Here is a 23,045-nt window from a genome sequence, read left to right on the forward strand (position 1 = left end):
TCTGCGAATGTTGTAGAGCATGAACCTACAGGATCGGGTCACCGCCTTGATGTTAGCGGAGAACGACAGGGTGTTGTCCAGGGTCACGCCAAGGCTCTTAGCACTCTGGGAGGAGGACACAATGGAGTTGTCAACCGTGATGGCGAGATCATGGAACGGGCAGTCCTTCCCCGGGAGGAAGAGCAGCTCCGTCTTGCCGAGGTTCAGCTTGAGGTGGTGATCCGTCATCCACACTGATATGTCTGCCAGACACGCAGAGATGCGATTCGCTACCTGGTTATCAGAAGGGGGAAAGGAGAAGATTAATTGTGTGTCGTCTGTGTAGCAATGATAGGAGAGACCATGTGAGGATATGACAGAGCCAAGTGACTTGGTATATAGCGAGAATAGGAGAGGGCCTAGAACTGAGCCCTGGGGGACACTAGTGGTGAGGGCACGTGGTGCAGAGACGGATTCTCGCCACGCCACCTGGTAGGAGCGACCTGTCAGGTAGGACGCAATCCAAGAGTGAGCCGCGCCGGAGATGCCCAACTCGGAGAGGGTGGAGAGGAGGATCTGATGGTTCACAGTATCAAAGGCAGCAGATAGGTCTAGAAGGATGAGAGCAGAGGAGAGAGAGTTAGCTTTAGCAGGGCGGAGAGCCTCCGTGACACAGAGAAGAGCAGTCTCAGTTGAATGACCAGTCTTGAAACCTGACTGATTTGGATCAAGAAGGTCATTCTGAGAGAGATAGCAAGAGAGCTGGGCAAGGACGGCATGCTCAAGAGTTTTGGAGAGAAAAGAAAGAAGGGATACTGGTCTGTAGTTGTTGACATCGGAGGGATCGAGTGTAGGTTTTTTGAGAAGGGGTGCAACTCTCACTCTCTTGAAGACGGAAAGGACGTAGCCAGCGGTCAAGGATGAGTTGATGAGCGAGGTGAGGTAGGGGAGAAGGTCTCCGGAAATGGTCTGGAGAAGAGAGGAGGGGATAGGGTCAAGCGGGCAGGTTGTTGGGCGGCCGGCCATCACAAGTCGCAAGATTTCATCAGGAGAGAGAGGGGAGAAAGAGGTCAAAGCATAGGGTAGGGCAATGTGAGCAGGACCAGCGGTGTCGTTTGACTTAACAAACGAGGATCGGATGTCGTCAACCTTCTTTTCAAAATGGTTGACGAAGTCATCTGCAGAGAGGGGGGGGGGGGGGATTCAGGAGGGAGGAGAAGGTGGCAAAGAGCTTCCTATGGTTAGAGGCAGATGCTTGGAATTTAGAGTGGTAGAAAGTGGCTTTAGCAGCAGAAACAGAGGGTAATATAAAAACTATAAAAATGTAACATTTTTCATCATTAGCATTTTTTTTTTTTACTTAACATAACATGTCCAGTAGACACAAAACATCTTCCTCAGTACGTGTGGTGTTGTGTCCTCTACCTATTAGGGTAGGGGCCTCTGAGCCTTCACTACCCCCTGAACCACCTTGGCCCTGAGAGTTCCTCATCAGCAGCTCTGCCATGTCTGAACCAACAATATGCTGAATGAATCCAGGGAGATTAAAAATAGGGTAATGTTAGAATGAGTTTGTGGGTGGGCACAGCGCTTCACAGATAATGCTGCTAATCCAAATGCCACAGACTGGGATAACAATAGATGATTGTTGCGTGTAGTTTGGACCATCTTGGCCAATTTGTGATATTTCAAGAGTGTTGAGACAAAGGGGTTTCACCTAATATAAGAGCGTGAAGAGATGTACACCTACTCCATTTTGGCTGAACAGCAGTACAAGTAGATTCCAAAGGAGGCCGGCAGAGCCCTTGTCATGCAGGCTTCTGCCCTCTGGTGGACAAAAGACATGGCCTCTACTTTGTGCAGGTCTTCCCTTTAAAGGAGGAGAAGAAACTCAAACTAAAAGTAACACACAGATAAGATTCATAAACCACGCTTCTATCCACAGTTTCTATGTGAGTAAAGTCATACCGTATACATGTTTTTTGACATGGTGAGATCTTTTTGTTTCTGTAATGTTAATTATGAAAGAAATGGTGGTGGAAATGCCTTTATGCGGAAATATTCCTATAATAACCATCATATCGAAGTAAACTTGGAGTCACACAAGGATATGGTGTGTGGTCTTCCCACTATGACTCGGGAAACCATCCAGTTTATTAGGCTACAGATTAAATAAATGATGGCGAACTTCACAGGGTGTTGAAAGTACACAGTGATCTCCTTTCCAATAGATATCGAGGGTCTTATACTGGTGACATGATGATTGATGCTTGACTGACATTTTGCAAATACAAATATTCTTGCTCTTCTCCATAATAATCTCATCATGTAGACTAGCCTACCTGCACTGTCTCTGCGAGCTGTTGGCTAGAGCACACATGCAAAGACCAGAGTAGGCACATTTGCTATTTAACACAACAGTTTTTGTGACAAAACTATCGGTAGAGTTGAAAATGCGATGGAAACCCTTTAAATGTTTATTCGGTACATGAAAACTTAAGCGAAAAAGTACAATTTGCGTACAAAACATCATCACGCAATGCATTTAATAACCGCAAGTGGAAACACACCACTGGTGGGAAAATACTTTGATTTTCTTTATGCAGATTTTAGAATATTTGCATGAAAACCTGTAGCCAATTGAATGGAAACCTTGCTACTGACACAATTATGACAGTAAACCGTCATGTTTTCCATACATTTCAGTTGCCTGTTTTTAGTGACTCTAGAACAGTTTTGTGAGTTGTGGGGAAACAAAAAACAAATTGTTGGAAGTAGTTATTTGGTCAGTGTTTTCTACTTTGCATGCATGGCCAATACATAATCACGTACAACGTAGTATGCAAGTGTGGCTATTGGGTTTGAGAAAATTCCCATTGTCCCACTGCTCCTCTGTTTCCCCTAGAACTATCTGCACACAGAACAGACAGACAGCCTCTCAGTAACACAACAACAGAAACTTCTAACACGCCGGCTCAATGTTGATAAGAACAGCTCAAACAGTTTCTCCAATCCAAACGAATCAGCCAATGAATTAGCCCATCCTGGATGCCTACTGTATTCACTATAATGATTGCGACTTCTTCCTGCTAACCTGCTAATTCAACACAACAATTCTGCCCCGAAGATATACCCTACTCCTTACTAATACTTTCCTGCTTTTTTAACCTAGAACTGTACCTCCAGACTGTGTAGTTCCACCTTCCCTGGGTCTCCCTGCATGGCCAGACCTGGACTGACCCGGATCAACTGCACTGCTGGACCAAAGCTGACCAGAGCACGAGGTAAAGAGTATTTCGGAGGGGCAGTTGCCTTAGGAACTGCTGCATGCTCTAAGGAGAGAATATGCAGTAATATCATAATTAATATTATCACCTTCATGGGGGGATATTCATAGTGCTGTAATGAGTGTTCATTAGACTTGAGGATGACCAGTTAGCATCATTGTGCTCTTTTGTTTTTAGTGATATACAGACCTACAGCTAAGTAAGTGTATAACATTATGTGGCCCCTGTTTCAAAGAGACAAACCTACAATATTTGGGTGGAGATTACATGTAACTCAAGGCTTACCTGTGTCTGCTGTGCTCCAGGTGGCTTGTGGGGCAGGTTCAGTCTGTTCAGCACCGTTGATGAACTGTCTCAGCTCATAGCTACTGGAGGACACGCCTGACGCCTTGAAACTTGCCAGAGCCCCAAGAGCATAACAGGGGGTCTGGAGGACAAGACCAGCCAAACCAAGATAGGAGAATGAGCATGGATGGAGAACATCATACAGCCAAGTTCCTAAAATAAGTATTAAACAGAGTGGGCAAACAGCAACACAGATCTGTACAGTATCTTTGTCAGAAGAAATTCATACAAATTGTTGATCCTAATATTTGGATGTTTACCTCTGTAGCAGACTCCCCATTATCTCTAGAACGATCTTCATCAGAGCCTCTCAAGTCATGTTGAGAGCTGGCTACTCGCTGGTCATACCTGAAAAAGAAGAAATAGGTTTGAATTCATGCCCTTCAATGAAAGGAATACGACAAATCTCACATTGTTTGCCTAACCTGTGTTGTTCTGGGTAGCCACTCCCAGTCTGGTCCTGCTGTTCTCCTCTCCTGATACAAGTCAGATCGCCACTGTTCCTGGGGAGTCCAGTGACCTGCATTTGGATCATATAAATGACAGAGAATTGTATCCTTCATGTTGTTTATTTGCACATAGTTTTTGTTTAGGTTAGTTCATTTAAACATGAATGAACTTTGTATTGTGGTGAATATGTTGTGTTGAGTATCAATTATTTATTACAATGCTAATCCATTTTGAATAACTCTGGTAATGGCTAAAATTGCCTGGCAAACAATGGTGCAATACTTGTGTGCAATATAATGAACAGTGCATTCAGAAAGTATTCAGACCCCTTTACTTTTTACACATTTTGATACGTTACAGCCTTATTCAAAAATGGATACAATTATATTTTTCCTCATCAATCGACACACAATACCCCATAATGACAAAGCGAAAACAGGTTTAGACATTTTTGCAAATGTATTAACAATTAAAAATGGAAATAGCTTATTTACATAAGTATTCAGGCCCTTAGCTATGAGACTCGAAATTGAGCTGAGATGCATCCTGTTTCCATTGATCACCCTTGAGATGTTTCTGAAACTTGATAGGACTCCACCTGTGGTAAATTCAATTGATTGGACATGATATGGAAAGGCACACACCTATCTATACAAGGTCCCACAGTTGACAGTGCATGTCAGAGCAAAAACCAAGCCATGAGGTCAAAGGAATTGTCCGTAGCGGTTCGAGACAGGATTGTGTCGAGGCACAGATCTGGGGAAGGGTACCAAAACATTTCTGCAGCATTGAAGGTCCCCAAGAACACAGTGACCTCCATCATTCTTAAATGGAAGCAGTTTGGAACCACCAAGACTCGTCCTAGAGCTGACCTCTCAAACAAACTGAGCAATCGGGGGAGAAGGGCCTTGGTCAGGGAGGTGACCAAGAACTTGATGGTCACTCTGACTGAGCACCAGAGTTCCTCTGCGGAGATGGGAGAAACTTCAAGAAGGACAACAGTCTCTGCCGTACTCCACCAATCAGGCCTTTATGGTAGAGTGGCTAGACGGAAGCCAATCCTCAGTAAAAGGCACATGACAGCCCGCTTGGAGTTTGCCAAAAGGCATCTAAAGATTCTCAGACCATGAGAAACAAGATTCTCTGGTCTGATTAAACCAAGATTGAACTCTTCGGCCTGAATGCCAAGTGTCACGTCTGGAGGAAACCTGGCACCATCCCTACTGTGAAGCATGGTGGTGGCAGCATCATGCTGTGGGTATGTTTTTCAGCAGGAGGGACTGGAAGACTAGTCAGGATAGAGGGAAAGATGAACGAAGCAAAGTACAGAGAGATCCTTGATGAAAACCTGCTCCACAGCGCTCAGGACCTCAGACTGGGGCGAAGGTTCACAGTCTGTGTCATGGAAAGAGCAGTTGTTCCTGTTCCTGTTTTGTACACTTCCTGTATATTGTAGACCATCAATGCAACCAACTCCCACTAGAGGTCAGTAGAGAGCAGCATTTACTATGTCTGTCTAGGTAACAGGACAACAGCCCTAAGAAAACAGCCAAGACACCACAGGAGTGGCTTCGGGACAATCTTTGAATGTCCTTGAGTGGCCCAGCCAGAGCCTGGACTTGAACCCACTCGAACATCTCTAGAGAGACCTGAAAATAGCTGTGCAGCAACGTTCCCCATCCAACCTGACAGAGGTTGAGAGGATCTGCAGAGAAGAATGGGAGAAACTCCCCAAATACAGGTGTGCCAAGCTTATAGCGTCTTACCCAAGAAAACTCGAGGCTGTAATCGCTGCCAAAGGTGCTTCAACAAAGTACTGGGTAAAGGGTCTGAATACTTATGTAAATGTGATATTTCAAGTCTTTTTTCTTAGAAATTTGCAGAAATTTCAAAAAAACAGTTTTTGTTTTGTCATTATGGGGTATTGTGTGTAGATACTAGAAGTGGGGGAAAAAACGATTTTATCAAATTTAGAGTACGGCTGTAACGTAACAAAATGTGGAAAAAGTCAAGGGGTCTGAATACTTTCCGAATGCACTGTATCAATGTAATCCACTGATATTAATAGGTCAGTACCTGGGTGGCTGTAATAGCCTTGGTCATAGTAGCCATAGTCTTGGCTGTTGTCCCAGTAGCCTTGGTGTGGATAGTCGTATACTGGCCTGAAAACAATAGGGTCATATAGAGATATCACAGATCCATATCTGATTATATAACGGTGAATAATTCACTACAAACTGTATCTTAGGGTTCACATAATCACTTGACATAGACTTTGCTCCACAACTGTCACTACCAAACCACAGAAATAATGGAAATAATACCAAGAGACAATTTACTTTTTGTTTTTGAGAATGGTGGATACTAGAATAGAATTAAAATAACTTTGGTTATTTTGGATATAGCTTCTGAGAACAAACCTTGAGTGGGGTCTGGATTGTTGTGGCTCTGGTCTGTTGTAACCCATTGTAGAGTGGGGTCTGTCGTAAGCTGTTCTTGAGTGGGGGGGTGCCATAGGAGTTAGGGCTGAACTTTGGAAGTGGTCTGTGGGGTGGAGGACTGGTGAGGTAGCCCCTGTACCTGAGGTCTGGATGGGACCCAACCTGGGACCACTGCCTCTCCCTGGGGTCAGGTGGTGGTGGTGGTAGGTAGTGCCCAGTGGTAGCGGCCCCATGTGGTGGAGGTCGTGGTAGTGGGTAAGTGCCCAGAGCCATCCCCCTGGTGAGAGTGAGGAGGTCTGTGGTAGTCCTCCCTCTCTCTGGGTCTTTGGGTGTGACGACCAGGGCCAGGTCCAGGTGAGGTAGGCCAGTGGTGACCTCTGGGGTCCATGATGACCACTCTTTGTGTTGAGAGGAGAATACTTTAATACCTGAGAAGAATAATGTAAGTCAATCATCAGTACTGCACATGAAAGGAGGTCTAAAAAGTAAAAGATTGCACTGAGTGAATGTCTGAAATGTCTGTGCATTACGAAGCAAGTAGAGACACAAACAAGACTATGGACTAAGTTTCAGACAATTCAAACAAAGAAAGTTAATTTCAAACACATGCATTCCAATCATTCATAAACTGTCAGGCTACAAAATATGAGAATATGTTTTCAAAAGGACATACAGTCGGTAGTGAAAGTCAACACAACCCTTTCAGAGTCTTCACATTTTTGCTGCCTTAAAATTAAATCTAAAAGGGATTACATTTGATTTTTTTTAACCAATTTACACAACCTAGTCCACATTTTCAAAGTGCAAGTCCAATTATAGAAAAAAAGTGAACATGTTTTGATTGCGTATGTCTTCACACCCCAGAGTTAATAATTAGTGTAAGCACCTTTGGCAGTCTTACAGCTGTGAATGATTGTTAATAAGATTATACCAAACATTCACAACTCTTAGGGCAAAATATATACATTGCTTTTGTCCAAAATTGCTCAAGCTCAGTAAATAGGGTTTGAGGGAGAGCGTTTGGTCACACCTACTCATTCAAGGGTTTTTCTTTATTTTTACTATTTTCTACATTGTAGAATAATAGTGAAGACATCAAAACTATGAAATCATGTAGTAACCAAAAAAGTGTAAAACAATTCAAAATATAATTCATATTTTAGATTCTTCAAAGGAGCCACCCTTTGCCTCTATGACACCTTTGCACACGCTTGGCATTCTCTCAACCAGCTTCACCTGGAATGCTTTTCCAACAGTCTTGAATGAGTTCCCACATATGCTGAGCACTTGTTGGCTGCTTTTCCTTCACTCTGCGGTCCAACTCATCCCAAACCATCTCAATTGGGTTGAGGTCAGGTGATTCTGGAGGCCAGGTCATCTGATGCAGCACTCCATCACTCTCCTTCTTGGTCAAATATCCCTTTCACAACCTGGAGGTGTGTTTTGGGTCATTGTCCTGTTGAAAAACGAATTATAGTCCCACTAAGCGCAAACCAGATGGGATGGTGTATCGCTGCAGAATGCTGTGGTAGCCATGCTGGTTAAGTGTGCCTTGAATTCAAAATAAATCACTGACAGTGTCACCAGCAAAGCTCCCCCACACCATCACACCTCCTCCATGCTTCATTGGGAATCACACATTCGGAGATCATCCATTCACCTACTCTCCGTCTTACAAAGACACGGTGGTTGGAACCAAAAATCTCAGACCAAAGGACAGATTTCCACCGGTCTAATGTCCATTGCTCGTGTTTCTTGCCCAAGCAAGTTTCTTATTATTATTTGTGCCCTTTAGTAGTGGTTTCTTTGCAGCAATTCGACCATGAAGGCCTGATTCACGCAGTCTCATCTGAACAGTTGATGTTGCGATGTCTGTTACTTGAACTCTGTGAATCATTTATTTGAGCTGCAATCTGAGGTGCAGTTAACTCTAATGAACTCATCTTCTGCAGCGGAGGTAACTCTGGGTCTTCCTTTCCTGTGGCGGTCCTCATGAGAGCCAGTTTCATCATAGCTCTTGATGGTTTTTGCGACTGCACTTGAAGAAACTTTCAAAGTTCTTGAAATTTTCCGTATTGACTGACCTTCATGTCTTAAAGTAATGATGGACTGTCATTTATCTTTGCTTATTTGAGCTGTTCCTACCATAATATGGAATTGGTCTTTTACCAAATAGGGTTATATTCTGTATACCACCCCTACCCTGTCACAACACAACTGATTGGCTCAAACGCATTAAGAAGGAAAGAAATTCCATAAATTAACTTTTAACAAGGCACACCTGTCAATTGAAATGCATTCCAGTTGACTACCTCATGAAGCTGGTTGAATGACAAGAGTGTGCAAAGCTGTCATCAAAGCAAAGGGTGGCTACTTTGAAGAATCTCAAATATAAAATATATATTTTGTTTAACACTTTTGGTTACTTCATGATTCCATATGTGTTATTTCATAGCTTTGATGCCTTCACTATTATTCGACAATGTAGAAAATAGTAAAAAATAAAGAAAACCCAGTGAATTAGTAGGTGTGTCCAAACCTTTGACTGGTACCGTATATTACATTTTTTATTTTGGGGGGGCATTAATCTGTGTAACATATCAGTTTGCAAACAATGTAAAAAAAAAGAAGGTATATCCTTGAGTTAATAAAGCCACATACTCTCTTTCTTGAGTAAGGCAGCTCCAACATGCAGGTGTTTCAGCATAGCTCAGTGCTTTCTGTGCTGGAGGGGCAGCCAGTGAAATCACAGAGCGTAGAAGTGGTGGAAAAAGTGCCCAATTGTAATTCTTGAGTGAAAGTAAAGATACCTTAATAGAAGTTTTTTATTTTTTTTATTTCACCTTTATTAACCAGGTAGGCAAGTTGAGAACAAGTTCTCATTTACAATTGCGACCTGGCCAAGATAAAGCAAAGCAGTTTGACACATACAACAAGACAGAGTTACACATGGAGTAAAACAAACATACAGTCAATAATACAGTAGAAAAATAAGTCTATATGCAATGTGAGCAAATGAGGTGAGATAAGGGAGGTAAAGGCAAAAAAAGGCCATGGTGGCGAAGTACATACAATATAGCAAGTAAAACACTGGAATGGTAGATTTGCAGTGGAAGAAAGTGCAAAGTAGAAATATAAATAATGGGGTGCAAAGGAGCAAAATAAATAAATAAATAGATACAGTAGGGGAAGAGGTAGTTGTTTGGGCTAAATTATAGATGGGCTATGTACAGGTGCAGTAATCTGTGAGCTGCTCTGACAGCTGGTGCTTAAAGCTAGTGAGGGAGATAAGTGTTTCCAGTTTCAGAGATTTTTGTAGTTCGTTCCAGTCATTGGCAGCAGAGAACTGGAAGGAGAGACGGCCGAAGGAGGAATTGGCTTTGGAGGTGACCAGTGAGATATACCTGCTGGAGCGCGTGCTACAGGTGGGTGCTGCTATGGTGACCAGCGAGCTGAGATAAGGGGGGACTTTACCTAGCAGGGTCTTGAAGATGACCTGGAGCCAGTGGGTTTGGCGACGAGTATGAAGCGAAGGCCAGCCAACGAGAGCGTACAGCTCGCAGTGGTGGGTAGTATATGGGGCTTTGGTAACAAAACGGATGCCACTGTGATAGACTGCATCCAATTTATTGAGTAGGGTATTGGAGGCTATTTTGTAAATGACATCGCCGAAGTCGAGGATCGGTAGGATGGTCAGTTTTATGAGGGCATGTTTGGCAACGTGAGTGAAGGATGCTTTGTTGCGAAATAGGAAGCCAATTCTAGATTTAACTTTGGAGATGTTTGATGTGAGTCTGGAAGGAGAGTTTACAGTCTAACCAGACACCTAGGTATTTGTAGTTGTCCAAGAAGGGCCAGATGTATACTGAATGGTGTCGTCTGCGTAGAGGTGGATCAGAGACTCACCAGCAGCAAGAGTGACATCATTGATGTATACAGAGAAGAGAGTCGGCCCAAGAATTGAACCCTGTGGCACCCCCATAGAGACTGCCAGAGGTCCGGACAACAGACCCTCCGATTTGACACACTGAACTCTATCAGAGAAGTAGTTGGTGAACCAGGCGAGGCAATCATTTGAGAAACCAAGACTATTGAATCTGCCGATGAGGATGTGGTGATTGACAGAGTCGAAAGCCTTGGCCAGGTCAATGAATACGGCTGCACAGTATTGTTTCTTATCGATGGCGGTTAAGATATCGTTTAGGACCTTGGTCATGGGTGCTGAGGTGCACCCATGACCAGCTCTGAAACCAGATTGCATAGCGGAGAAGGTGCGGTGGGATTCCAAATGGTCGGTAATCTGTTTGTTGACTTGGCTTTCGAAGACCTTAGAAAGGCAGGGTAGGATAGATATAGGTCTGTAGCAGTTTGGGTCAAGAGTGTCCCCCCCTTTGAAGAGGGAGATGACCGCAAAATGACTCAAGTAAAAGTGAAAGTCACCCAGTAAAATACTACTTGAGTAAAAGTCTAAAAGTATTTGGTTTTAAATATACTTAAGTGTCAAAAGTAAATGTAATTTCTCAAATATACTTAAGTATAAATAATTTCAAATGGATTATATTAAGCAAACCAGATGACACAATGTTTTTGTTTTTTAAATTTACAGATAGCCACTACAACACACAGACATTATTTACAAATGAAGCATTTGTGTTTAGTGAGTCCTCCAGATCAGAGGCAGTATGGATGACCAGGATTGTTCTCTTGATAAGTGTGTGAATTTGACAATTTTCCTGTCCTGCTAAGCATTCAAAATTAAACTAATACTTTGGGTAAGGGAAAATGTATGGAGTAAAAAGTATATTATTGTCTTTAGGAATGTAGTAAAGTAAAAGTTAGGAAAAATATAAATAGCAAAATAAAGTATAGATACACAAAAAAACGACTTCACTAAAATACCGCTTAAGTACTTTATACCACTGAGCGTAGGTGTTGGTAATTTTCTCCAGTTTCACCATGATTGGCTCAGTGTTCTGTCACTCATGGGGACATTCCATCACCACACTATCTACAGCTCAAGCCCCCTTGGGGGCTGCCATAGATTTACATCACAAGTGCCCGTCCAAGAAGGCTCAAGGTCATTGATGTTACGTTCCCCAGTTTCTGTGTTGTGGGTTTGTTTGTGTGTGTTTCAGGATGACTTCCTCAAATTCTAAGCAGCTGATTGGTCGGCCCCATCGATGATTGGAGATCTGACCCCGCACTCGTCAGGAAATACAGCTGTCGTCAATTACCGACTCCTTCTCCAGCTGGATAAAAGCCAGTGTTCCTATGTTAGGAGAGAGAGAGAGCTTCTTGGTATGTTCTGTGTAATTGTTGTAGGTCTGTGTAATTGTTGTAAAGTATTTTGCAGCTGCTACTTCTGAGGTATGTGTGTGCCAATAGGATTATGTTTATGATGATGGCAAGAGGCCTGCGGGCATACATATACTCGTAGTATGTACTCTCTCTATGCACACTAGGTAAGACCAGGGCTGACCCCCCCCCCCCCCCCCCCTCTGTATTTTGGTTAGCGCGCCAGGTAGAGTTAAGATAAGTAGTGGGTTGGCAGGTAAGGTAGGAGAGGGGACTGTAACTTTTACTTTCTTTGCTTTGGTTCCATCCAGCCCCTTTTCCCCACTTTACCATGTGAAGGAAATAAATACTGTTAACGGTAAACTTCTGTCATCCTTACCCGCACCTACAATCACATACCTCTTTCACTTCACGGGGAGTTGAGTGTGTGTATATAGCAGGGTGTTGTGTTCCCTCCAAGAGGCGTGTGTAACAATTGGCCACAGATTAAAGGACGTCAAATCATGTTATACGCTACATCACCAAAAGTATGTGGACGCCTGCTCATCGAACATCTAATTCCAAAATCATGGGCAGTAATATGGAGTTGGTCTCCCCTTTGCTATAACAGCCTCCACTCTTCTCGGGAGACTTTCCACGAGATGTTGGAACATTGCTGCAGGGACTTGCTTCCATTCAGCCACGAGCATTAGTGAGGTTGAGCACTGATGTTGGGCGATTAGGCCTGGCTCGCAGTCTGTGTTCCAATTCTTCCCAAAGGTGTTAGATGGTGTTGAGGTCAGAGCTCTGTGCAGGCCAGTGAAGTTCGTCCATACCTATTTTGACAAACCATTTCTGTATGGACCTCGCTTTGTGTACAGGGGTGTTGTCATGATGAAACAGGAAAGGGCCTTCCCTAAATTGTTGCCACAAAGTTGGAAGCACAGAATCGATTAGAATGTCATTGTATGCTGCAGCATTAAGATTTCCCTTCACTGGAACTAAGGGGCCTAGCCAGAACCATGAAAAACAGCCCCAGACCATTATTCCACCTCCACTAAACTTTACAGTTGGCACTATGCATTCGGGCAGGTAGCGTTTTCCCGGCACTAGTCAAACCCAGATTCGTCAGACTGTCAGATGGTGAAGCATCATGAAAGCTTGTGTGGCCTACCACTTTGTGGCTGAGCAGTTGTTGCTCCTAGACTTTCCAATTCACAATAACAGCACTTAGTTGACAGGGGCAGCTCGAGCAGGGCAGAAATTTGATAAATACTTGTTGGAATGGTCGTATCCTATGAAGGTGGCACATTGAAAGTCACTGAGCTCTTCAGTAAGGCCATTCTACTGCCGATGTTTGTCTATGGAGATTGCATGGCTGTTCTCTTTTTATTTATTATTTATTTTTTTGTACAGGGGTGTGTACAAGGTGTGTGGCTGAAATGGCCAAATCCACTAATGTGAATGGGTGTCCACATACTTTTGTGTATATATAGTGTGTGTACCGTAGCTTTGACTGGACTGATTATGTCAACATATTTTCTAAATCTTAGCTAGCTAGTTAGACAAGCAGTCATTATCTTGAATCACGTTGACACGTTGACAATCTACTGGCATTCTTTTCAATCCTGTCACGCCCTGACCTTAGAGATCCTTATTATTCTCTGTTTGGTTAGGTCAGGGTGTGACTCGGTTGGGAAAGCCTGTTTTCTATTTCTTTGTTTTGGGCTGAGTGTGGTTCCCAATCAGAGGCAGCTGTCTATCGTTGTCTCTGATTGGGGATCATATATAAGTTGTCATTTTCTTTTTGTTTTTTGTGGGATCTTGTTTTCTGTTTAGTGTCTGTGCCTGACAGAACTGTGCGCTTTTGTTTTTGCCTTTTGGTATTTTGGTTTGAGTGTTTTGTGAATAAAAGAATCATGAACACTTCACGCTGCGCTTTGGTCTACTCTTCCTACCACCAACGAGAGCCGTTACAAATCCGTGTCAATTTTTGTATTTTTATTTCACCGTTATTTAACCAGGTAGGCCAGTTGAGAACAAGTTCTCATTTACAACTGCGACCTGGCCAAGATAAAGCAAAGCAGTACCACAAAAACAGTTACACATGGGATAAACAAACGTACAGTCAATAATACAATATATTATTTTTTTCTTCTATTGTGTGTAAATTAAGTAAGAAGGTAAGGCAATAAATAGGCCATAGTGGCAAAGTAACTACAATTTAGCAATTAACACTGGAGTGATAGATGTGCAGATGAGGATGTGCAAGTATAAATACTGGTGTGCAAAAGAGCAGAAAAACAAATATGGGATGAGGGAGGTGGTTGGATGTATGGGCTATTTACAGATGGGCTGTGTACAGCTGCAGTGATCGGTAAGCTGCTCTGACAGCTGATGCTTAAAGTTAGTGAGGAGATATGTCTCCAACTTCAGTGAATTTTATTTGTATTTCTTTTTTTGCAATTCATTCCAGTCAGTTGGTATGGTGACCAGTGAGCTGAGAAGGTGGAGCTTTACCTAGCAAAGACTTACAGATGACTTGGAGCCAGTGGGTTTGGCGACGAATATGTACTGAGGACCAGCCAACGAGAGCATACAGGTCGCAGTGGTGGGTAGTATATGGGGCTTTGGTGACAAAACGGATGGCACTGTGATAGACTGCATCCAATTTGCTGAGATGAGTGTTGGAGGCTATTTTGTAAATGTCATCGCCGAAGTTGAGGAATGGTAGGATGGTCAGTTTTACGAGGGTATGTTTGGCAGCATGAGTGAAGGAGGCTTTGTTGCGAAATAGGAAGCCGATTCTAGATTTAGTTTTGGATTGGAGATGCTTAATATGAGTCTGGAAGGAGAGTTTACAGTCTAGCCAGACGCCTAGGTATTTATACATATTCTAAGTCAGAACCGTCCAGAATAGTGATGCTGGCGGGTGCAGGCAGCGATCGGTTGAAGAGCACGCATTTCATTTTACTAGCATTTGAGAGCAGTTGGAGGCCACGGAAGGAGTGTTGTATGGCATTGAAGCTCGTTTGGAGGTTGGTTAACGCAGTGTCCAAAGAAGGGCCAGATGTATACAGAATGGTGTCGTCTGCGTAGAGGTGTATCAAAGAATCACCAGCAGCAAGAGCGACATCATTGATATATACAGAGAAAAGTCGGCCCGAGAATTGAACCCTGTGGCATCCCCATAGACTGCCAGAGGTCCGGACAACAGGCCCTCCGATTTGACACACTGAGTTCTGCCTGAGAAGTAGTTGGTGAACCAGGCGAGGCAGTCATTAGAGAAACCAAGCCTGTTGAGTCTGCCGATAAGAATACGGTGATTGACAGAGTCGAAAGCCTTGGCCAGGTCGATGAATACAGCTGCACAGTACTGTCTTATCGATGGAGGTTATGATATTGTTTAGGACCTTGAGTGTGCCTGAGGTGCACCCATGACCAGCTCAGAAACAGGATTGCATAGCGGAGAAAGTACGGTGGGATTCGAAATGGTCGGTGATCTGTTTGTTCACTTGGCTTTTGAAGACTTTAGAAAGGCAGGGCAGGATGGATATGTCTGTAACAGTTTGAGTCTAGAGTGTCTCCCCCTCTGAACAGGGGGATGACTGCGGCCGCTTTCCAATCTTTAGGAATCTCAGACGATACGAGAGGTTTAACAGATTAGTAATAGGGGTTGCAACAATGTTGGCGGATAATTTTAGGAAGAGAGGGTCCAGATTGTCTAGCCCAGCTGATTTGTACGGATACAGATTTTGCAGCTCTATCAGAACATCAGCTGTCTGGATTTGGGTGAAGGAGAAGCAGGGGGCCTGGCCCAGTTGCTGCGGGGGGTGCAGAGCTGTTGGCCGGGGTTGGGTAGCCAGGTGGAAAGCATGGCCAGCCGTAGAGAAATGCTTATTGAAATTCTCGATTATTGTGGATTTATCGGCGGTGACAGTGTTTCCTAGCCTCAGTGCAGTGGGCAGCTGGGAGAAGGTGCTCTTATTCTCCATGGACTTTAGTGTCCCAAAACTTTTTGGAATTAGTGCTGCAAGATGCACATTTTGGTTTGAAAAAGCTAGCCTTTGCTTTCCTAACTCACTGTATATTGGTTCCTGACTTCCCTGAAAAGTTGAATATCGCAGGGACTATTCGATGCTAGGGCAGTATGCCACAGGATGTTTTTGTGCTGGTCAAGGGCAGTCAAGTCTGGAGTGAACCAAGGGCTATATCTGTTCTTAGTTCTAAATTTTTTTGAAAGGGGCATGCTTATTTAAGATGGTGAGGAAAGCATTTTTACTAAGCAACCTCTACTGATGGGATGAGGTCAATATCCTTCCAGGATACCCGGGCCAGGTCGATTAGAAAGGCCTGCTCGCAGAAGAGTTTTAGGGAGCGTTTGACAGTGAGGGGTGGTCATTTCACCACAGACCCATTACGGATGCAGGCAGTGATCGCTGAGATCCTGGTTGAAAACAACAGAGGTGTATTTAGAGGGCAAGGTGGTCAGGATGATATCTATGAGGGTGCCCATGTTTACGGATTTGGGGTTGTACCTGGTAGGTTCCTTGATAATCTGTGTGAGATTTGGGGCATCTAGTTTAGATTGTAGAACAGCCGGGGTGTTAAGCATATCCCAGTTTAGGTCACCTTACAGTACGAACTCTGACAATAGATGGGGGGCAATCAATTCACATATGGTGTCCAGGGCACAGCTGGGAGCTGAGGAGGGAAATTATCGATAAAACGTATCCGTGCGCATCGGCCATTACTATATAATACATGTTGAATATTGTTGGGTATTGGAAAATAAACAACAGGGCTAAGGAAAACAGAACCATAAAAACCGTAGGCAAAGAGACTTACACCGTAATTATGACAACTTCTGGAGGACATCCTCCAACCTAACAGAGCTCTTGCAGCGTGAATTGACATGTTGTCCACCCAGTCAAAGGATCAGAGAATTAATCTAGTATTTAAAGCTAGCTAGCACTGCAGTGCATCAAATGTGGTGAGTAGTTGACTCAAAGAGAGACAAGTTAGAAAAAAATTAACAAACTAATTTCTTCCAAAATTAAGTAGACGCAGGAGAAAGAGAGCAACAGCTATATTCCGTATTATATATTTTTTTCAATTTCACTTAGTCACTTAGCTAGCATCAAATGCAACTAGCTAGTTTAGCCTGCTCAAACAGAGAGGGATGCTATGTTAGCTAGCTGGCTATGGCTATCCAACACTGGAACTCTTCAAGTCAAGCTTTTGGTTTTATTAGCAGGTGTAACTGCTAAACTGCTTTCTGATGACTGTACTCTGTACTGCATGATTGTAGTGGGTTTAGTTCTAGTAGCTATGTTGACTATGATGTGACAATGATGTAGGCTGTGTGCGGTTAGCAGTCATGATATGAAGGTCTGGCTTGGAAAGGTTTTTTCACCTGGTCACAGACAGCTGATATGTTGTGCACTGAAGTCCACAAGTGAAAGGAAAAGGTGAGAGAATGACAACGCGTAGATGCAAACGGAACAAAACGGGGATATTCATACCTGAATTTGTCCAAAAGAAACTCTTGTTTAGACTCTAGATCAGCTAGATGCAGGCAAAAGTGTGCAAGACGGTATTGAATGTGTCACTGTCTGTCACCTTGATTACTCAAAATTCTCGCGACCTGTGCAACCACGTTGCATACTTTCATTCATAGGCTAGGTTGTAGGGTACAGGGAAAAAAATTGAGCATCATGTAGTAGCCTAAAGCTATCGGTAATACATTGAGATGGGTGAATGGAATATGAATGACAGTCATCCAATATGCTGTAATAGAAATAAGGCCATGTTCATAAAAAAATTATCATCTTACTACATTCCACAACAAGTCGGAAAACGGAAATTCAACGAGTGGTTTGAAAGGAATCAGTGGCTAACTGACATTCTCTGGACTTACGGTGTTTCGAAGACAACTGGGAACTTTGAAAAAAACTAGGTCTAAACATGACGTCACTATTTTGCTTCCCCTGCCTGCTATTCGGTGGAGAGGGTTAGTGGTCCAAGTCTGGGTTTAAGGATTTAAACATCTGTCTGAAAGGGTCTCTTTCCCTAGCTTAAAATGATAAACATTCACACGCAACACCAATGGCCAGAAAAGGTTGAATACACTGGCCATGATGTGAATCCAGCATGACTTCTGCCCTGTTCAAAACAACTGGGAACTCAGAACTTGGAACTGGGAAATCTCCAACTTCGGTGTGTTCAAGACAACTAGGAACTCGGAAAAAAACGAGCTCCAACTGGGAAATATGTTTTAAACGGTCATCCAACTCGGAATTCCAAGTCGGGAACTCGGGTCTCTTTCTAGGGCTCCGACTTCCGACCTGAACATTACTGACGTCATGTTTAGACCTAGTTTTTTTCAAAGTTCCCAGTTGTCTTCGAAACACCGTAAGTCCAGAGAATGTCAGTTTGCCCACAAGAAGGACCACCGCAGCACCTTCCTGTTCAAGTGAGCAAAGCACAACAACGGTGAGTCCAAAAATAGGCCTATGTCTTGTATGCTGCTGCATATATGATGTAATACGCCAGGGAGATATGTATACTGTAGCTAAGAAAGTAATACTAAGTGTATGTTCTGTAGTAAGCTGTTAGTAGCCGGGTCATTCCTACAAAGTGATGCCTTTTCTGTCCCCAGGAAATATCCATTCTTAAAACCTCTTGGGGCTAGGTGGGACGCTAGCGTGCCACCCGTGGTGCACTCCATCAACAGCAGGTGCATTTCAAGAGCGGCAAATTTGAATCCAAATAAATGTCAAAATTCAAATTTTTCAAAAATACAACTATTTTACACCATTTGAAAGATAAACATCTCCTTAATCTAACCACGTTTTACGATTTCAAAAAGGTTTTACGGCGAAAGCATAAATTTAGAGTATGTTAGGACAGTACATTTACAAGAGTTGTGTGTAATGTTTTGTCAAGTCAAAGACAGGGTCACCAAAACCATAAAACCAGCTAAAATGATGCACTAACCTTTTACAATCTCCATCAGATGACACTCCTAGGACATTATGTTAGACAATGCATGCATTTTTAGTTCTATCAAGTTCATATTTATATCCAAAAACAGCGTTTTACTATGGCATTGATGTTGAGGAAATCGTTTCCCTCCAATAACCGGCAGTCAAGTCAGCGTCACAAATTAAATAATTAAAATTAGAAAACATTGGTAAAATATTATATTGTCATTTAAAGAATTATAGATTTACATCTCTTGAACGCAATCAACTTGCCAGATTAAAAAATAACCTTACTGGGAAATCACACTTTGCAATAATCTGAGCACTGCGCCCAGAAAAATACGCGTTGCGATACAGACTAGACGTCATGTTGGGGAGATCTAAAATCGAAAATACTATGTAAATAATCCATTACCTTTGATTCTCTTCATCAGATGTCACTTCCAGGTATCACAGGTCCATAACGAATGTAGTTTTGTTCAAAAAAGCTCATCATTTATGTCCAAAAATCTCCGTCTCGTTAGCACATGATGTAAGCCAGCCGGACTTCTCGTCATGAACGAGGGGAAAAAATATATTTCCGTTCGTTCAAACATGTCAAACGTTGTATAGCATAAATCATTAGGGCCTTTTTTAACCAGAACATGAATAATATTCAAGGTGGACGAATGCATACTCTTTTATAACGTATTGGAACGAGGGTACCCAACATGAACTCGCGCGCCAGGTGTCTAATGGGACATCATCGTTCCATGGCTCTTGTTCGGTCAGATCTCCCTCCAGAAGACTCAAAACACTTTGTAAAGGCTGGTGACATCTAGTGGAAGCAATAGGAAGTGCCAAAATATTCCTAAGCCCCTGTGTTTTTCAATGGGATAGGTTTAAAGTCAATACAACACATCAGGTATCCACTTCCTGTCAGAAAATGTCTCAGGGTTTTGCCTGCCAAATGAGTTCTGTTAAACTCACAGACACCATTCAAACAGTTTTAGAAACTTTAGAGTGTTTTCTATCCATATATAATAAGTATATGCATATTCTAGTTACTGGGTAGGATTAGTAACCAGATTAAATCGGGTACATTTTTTTTATCCAGACGTGCAAATGCTGCCCCCTAGACCCAACAGGTTTTAATTAGTGTAAAATGTGGATTCCAAAAGGCTTTAAATATAAGGTCAGGTGTCCTTTACCTTAACACCAAAATATGGATCCTGAAAGGGAATTTTATGCCTTTTAAACACTTTTTTTGTCAGTGGATGTAGTCGTTTTTGCCATGTCCCTAGTTTTTATCAACTTCCACAAGAAATATAAGCCATAAAATATGTTTAAAATCTTTCATTTTACAGTTCATCTCTTTCATCAATAATGTTTTTTTTTCATGATTATTGTGTTTCTTATTATTTTATTTAAGATTTTCTGTGTGTCCCTGATATTACTTCCACTCTGTTAGTTTGTTGTAATTCTCCATTTAAGAAAGCAACCCCCTCCTACAATGACACCATATTCAGGCAGTGTCATCATTTCTTTGGTGGGAAACTATGGTGCAAAGCTAAATAAATATAAATACTCCGTTTTATCTATTTGTCCTCATTTCATGCTAGTCTTGATGTCCCACTGATAAATGTCCATCCTGTTAGGCTAAATCATAGAGAAAAAAGATATAGATTTTAAATGTTAAAATATGTTTGCTAGAGAAGTTAAAATCTTCAAGTGTTCACTATTATGCTAGCTCAATCTTTCTCACTCACAGAGCTATGGCTAATTTAGGCTCAAAATGTCCACCGTGTTAGGTTCCACCCTGTTAGGATTATGCACCTAACAAATTGGAAAATGCACCCAAAAATGTTTTATATGCCTGAGCTTGACCAATTTGTTTTTCTGAAAGTCAAACATGTCCTTTTTCTGATAGAATACAACAAAAATGTAATAAAAATACAACAATTCCATACGTTTTGAGATTCCAATGCATAGTCGGAATGACCCAGCCCATGTGTCTCACCCTAAGAATTTTGGGTGAATTTGGTCCCTCTCCCCCTCAGAACCTACTGTTCTGACTTGGTGTTGCATGTAGCTTGTTTTAGATAAATGTGCTCATCAAATATTGTAAGAGCTTTCATTGTCTGCTTATATGCCCCTGTTATTTATAACTACGGTTCTGACTTGGTGTACAGGGAGAATACTGTAAGAACAACCCATGTTCTGAATTTTGTCACTGTACATTTCAAAAGTGCTGAACAAATGGTTATATCGACTACGTCCGTTTTAGCTCGCTCATTGTCTTACTCTAAGTTACGGCTTGCCTCTTATCCGCTCATCGTTCCCTTTTACCATAGTTTGTAAATCTCTATTGTTATATTGCTTATAGACAGACCTACAGTATATATCTCATTAGTGTCTTATTCGTCATTTTAGGAAATGTTGGAATGATGCATTTCTTTCTTCTGCTTACTTTGTGTATTTTAATTAGCCCATGTGCTTCTCTCCACGAGGAGGGGATACTATAATGTTGTTGTCTGTAACTATGTTTGCCAGTGAAAGTTCAGTAATAGGCTCATGGAATTCCAGTTGGTATTGCGAGGGTTGTTTTGTTTACGCATTGCGCTGTCTGTGCGTCGGTATAGGCCTATTGTCTATAAAAGTTGTATTTTCCTTCCTTTTTAGACCACATAGGCCTTATAAAATAGTTAAAATGGTAGGCTCTCTCACTCTCACTCTCTCTCTGGTGATTTAAAAGAAGAGTAAAGTTAAGACCTCAACATCTTGCTGATTTTATCTGAACTAACATCTATCTGAATTTCTGTCGGTGTCCATTTTGAAAGTGCTGAACGAAAGCCTACCTCGTCCCAGCTCGTTTGCTTGCACTTACATGTAGTAATGTTTGTGTATGGTTCAAAACTCATGCTGGCATTCATTATAATTGAAGGAGAATGCAGTTTTTATCAAGTTACACAAATCCACAAGGAGTCAGTAGGAACCATATTGATTGAAGCAAGTCAGCCATATCAGCTATGGTTTTTAAGAAGCCAGTAAATGAGGCTGAATAAACTTTTTCACTGCCAGATGAAGCTCCGCTGGTGTAGCGGTGTTAAGGATTCACTCCATGGTGCTGAAAGGGAAGCTCCCCTGTCTGGACAATTATGTAGGCCCTAACATTTTGTGGACACCATTTGTCACTGTTATTGTCACGGTAGTCGTAGGGTTGAGACCAAAACGCAGCGGGTATATGTACACTCATCTTCTTTTATTAGGATAAAGAAGGGAAACCAAAAACAAACACATATACAAAAACACAACGACGATAGACAGTCCTGTAAGGCATAACGCTAAACACGGAAATAACCTCCCACAAAGTGACAGGTGAAAACAGGCTCCCTAAGTATGACTCTCAATCAGCAACAACGATGTACAGCTGTTCCTGATTGAGAGTCATACCAGGCCAACACAGAAATGCAAAACTAGAACAGCCCCTTAGAAATACAAACACAAGAACATACCCAACACCCCGGAACACATAAATCAAATACCCCTCTACAATACACACACACACCGAACCACCTAAATCAACTACCCCCTCTACATCGACACTTACACCAATAAACCCCAGAAACACTCTACACAAAATATCCCGCTATCTAAACACATACACAAAACCATGAAAACAAATACCCTCTGCCACGTCCTGACCAAACTACAATAACAAATAGACCCCTTTACTGGTCAGGACGTGACAGTTATAGTGTAATTAATGTATTGTTTAGTGTTGTGTAGTGGCTTTGCTGGCATGCATCAAAAAATACATTTATTTTCCCTACCAATATTTATAGAGGAAAACGTTACGAAATGTCGCCAAGCCAACAGGTTTCGCTGCTGTTGCGTATCTTAGTGTGATACTCTATAGTACGAGTGAGCAGTGTTGCCATGTTTGGGGTTTTCGAGTGAAATTGGGCTACTTTGAAAATTATGTTGCTGGTGAAAATGTATTGGTCAAGGGTGGCGAGTTTTGGGCTACTTCTAAACTGCACCACGGCCGCCATGGCATATCTCTTTAAAACATATATATATACGTGTATATACTCACTGTGACCTGCTTCTGCTGACTATCAGGCAGTGAGCAGGCTCTTATTGAGGGGGAGGGCCGGAGGGATGTGTGCGTTGAGAGCACTGGTTGAGAGAGCGCTGCAGCAGAGTCACCGTGACAGAGCAGCGTTCGCGCACGCCATTACTTTTTAGCAGTTATAGGTAGGCTATTTACACTGAACAAAAATATAAACGTAACATGCAAA

At 42.4% G+C, this 23,045-nt stretch overlaps 1 protein-coding gene across 1 annotated transcript; it reads right to left on the reverse strand.

Annotated features, from left to right (window-relative positions):
* Positions 1-3,871: 3,871 nt before the first annotated feature.
* LOC123729844 (uncharacterized) lies at positions 3,872-6,926 on the reverse strand. The gene is made up of 4 exons (XM_082968312.1): positions 6,482-6,926; positions 6,138-6,223; positions 4,037-4,131; positions 3,872-3,959 (listed from the first exon to the last, which is right to left on the reverse strand). The coding sequence occupies exons 1-4, from the start codon at positions 6,733-6,735 to the stop codon at positions 3,954-3,956; spliced, it is 441 nt and encodes a 146-aa protein (XP_082824438.1). The 5' UTR covers positions 6,736-6,926; the 3' UTR covers positions 3,872-3,953.
* Between the last annotated feature and the right edge of the window lie 16,119 nt (positions 6,927-23,045).

Source organism: Salmo salar, chromosome 23 (genome assembly GCF_965601325.2).
Source record: "Salmo salar chromosome 23, fSalSal1, whole genome shotgun sequence".
Taxonomy (NCBI): Eukaryota; Metazoa; Chordata; class Actinopteri; order Salmoniformes; family Salmonidae; genus Salmo; species Salmo salar.

Coding starts and splice junctions, on each gene's coding strand:
- LOC123729844 (XM_082968312.1), bottom strand. CDS start 6,735: ATGGGGCCGCTACCACTGGGCACTACCTACCACCACCACCACCTGACC. Junction 6,224..6,481: donor CAATCCAGACCCCACTCAAG/GTTTGTTCTCAG, acceptor TATTGTTTTCAG/GCCAGTATACGACTATCCAC. Junction 4,132..6,137: donor AGGCTATTACAGCCACCCAG/GTACTGACCTAT, acceptor ATCCAAATGCAG/GTCACTGGACTCCCCAGGAA.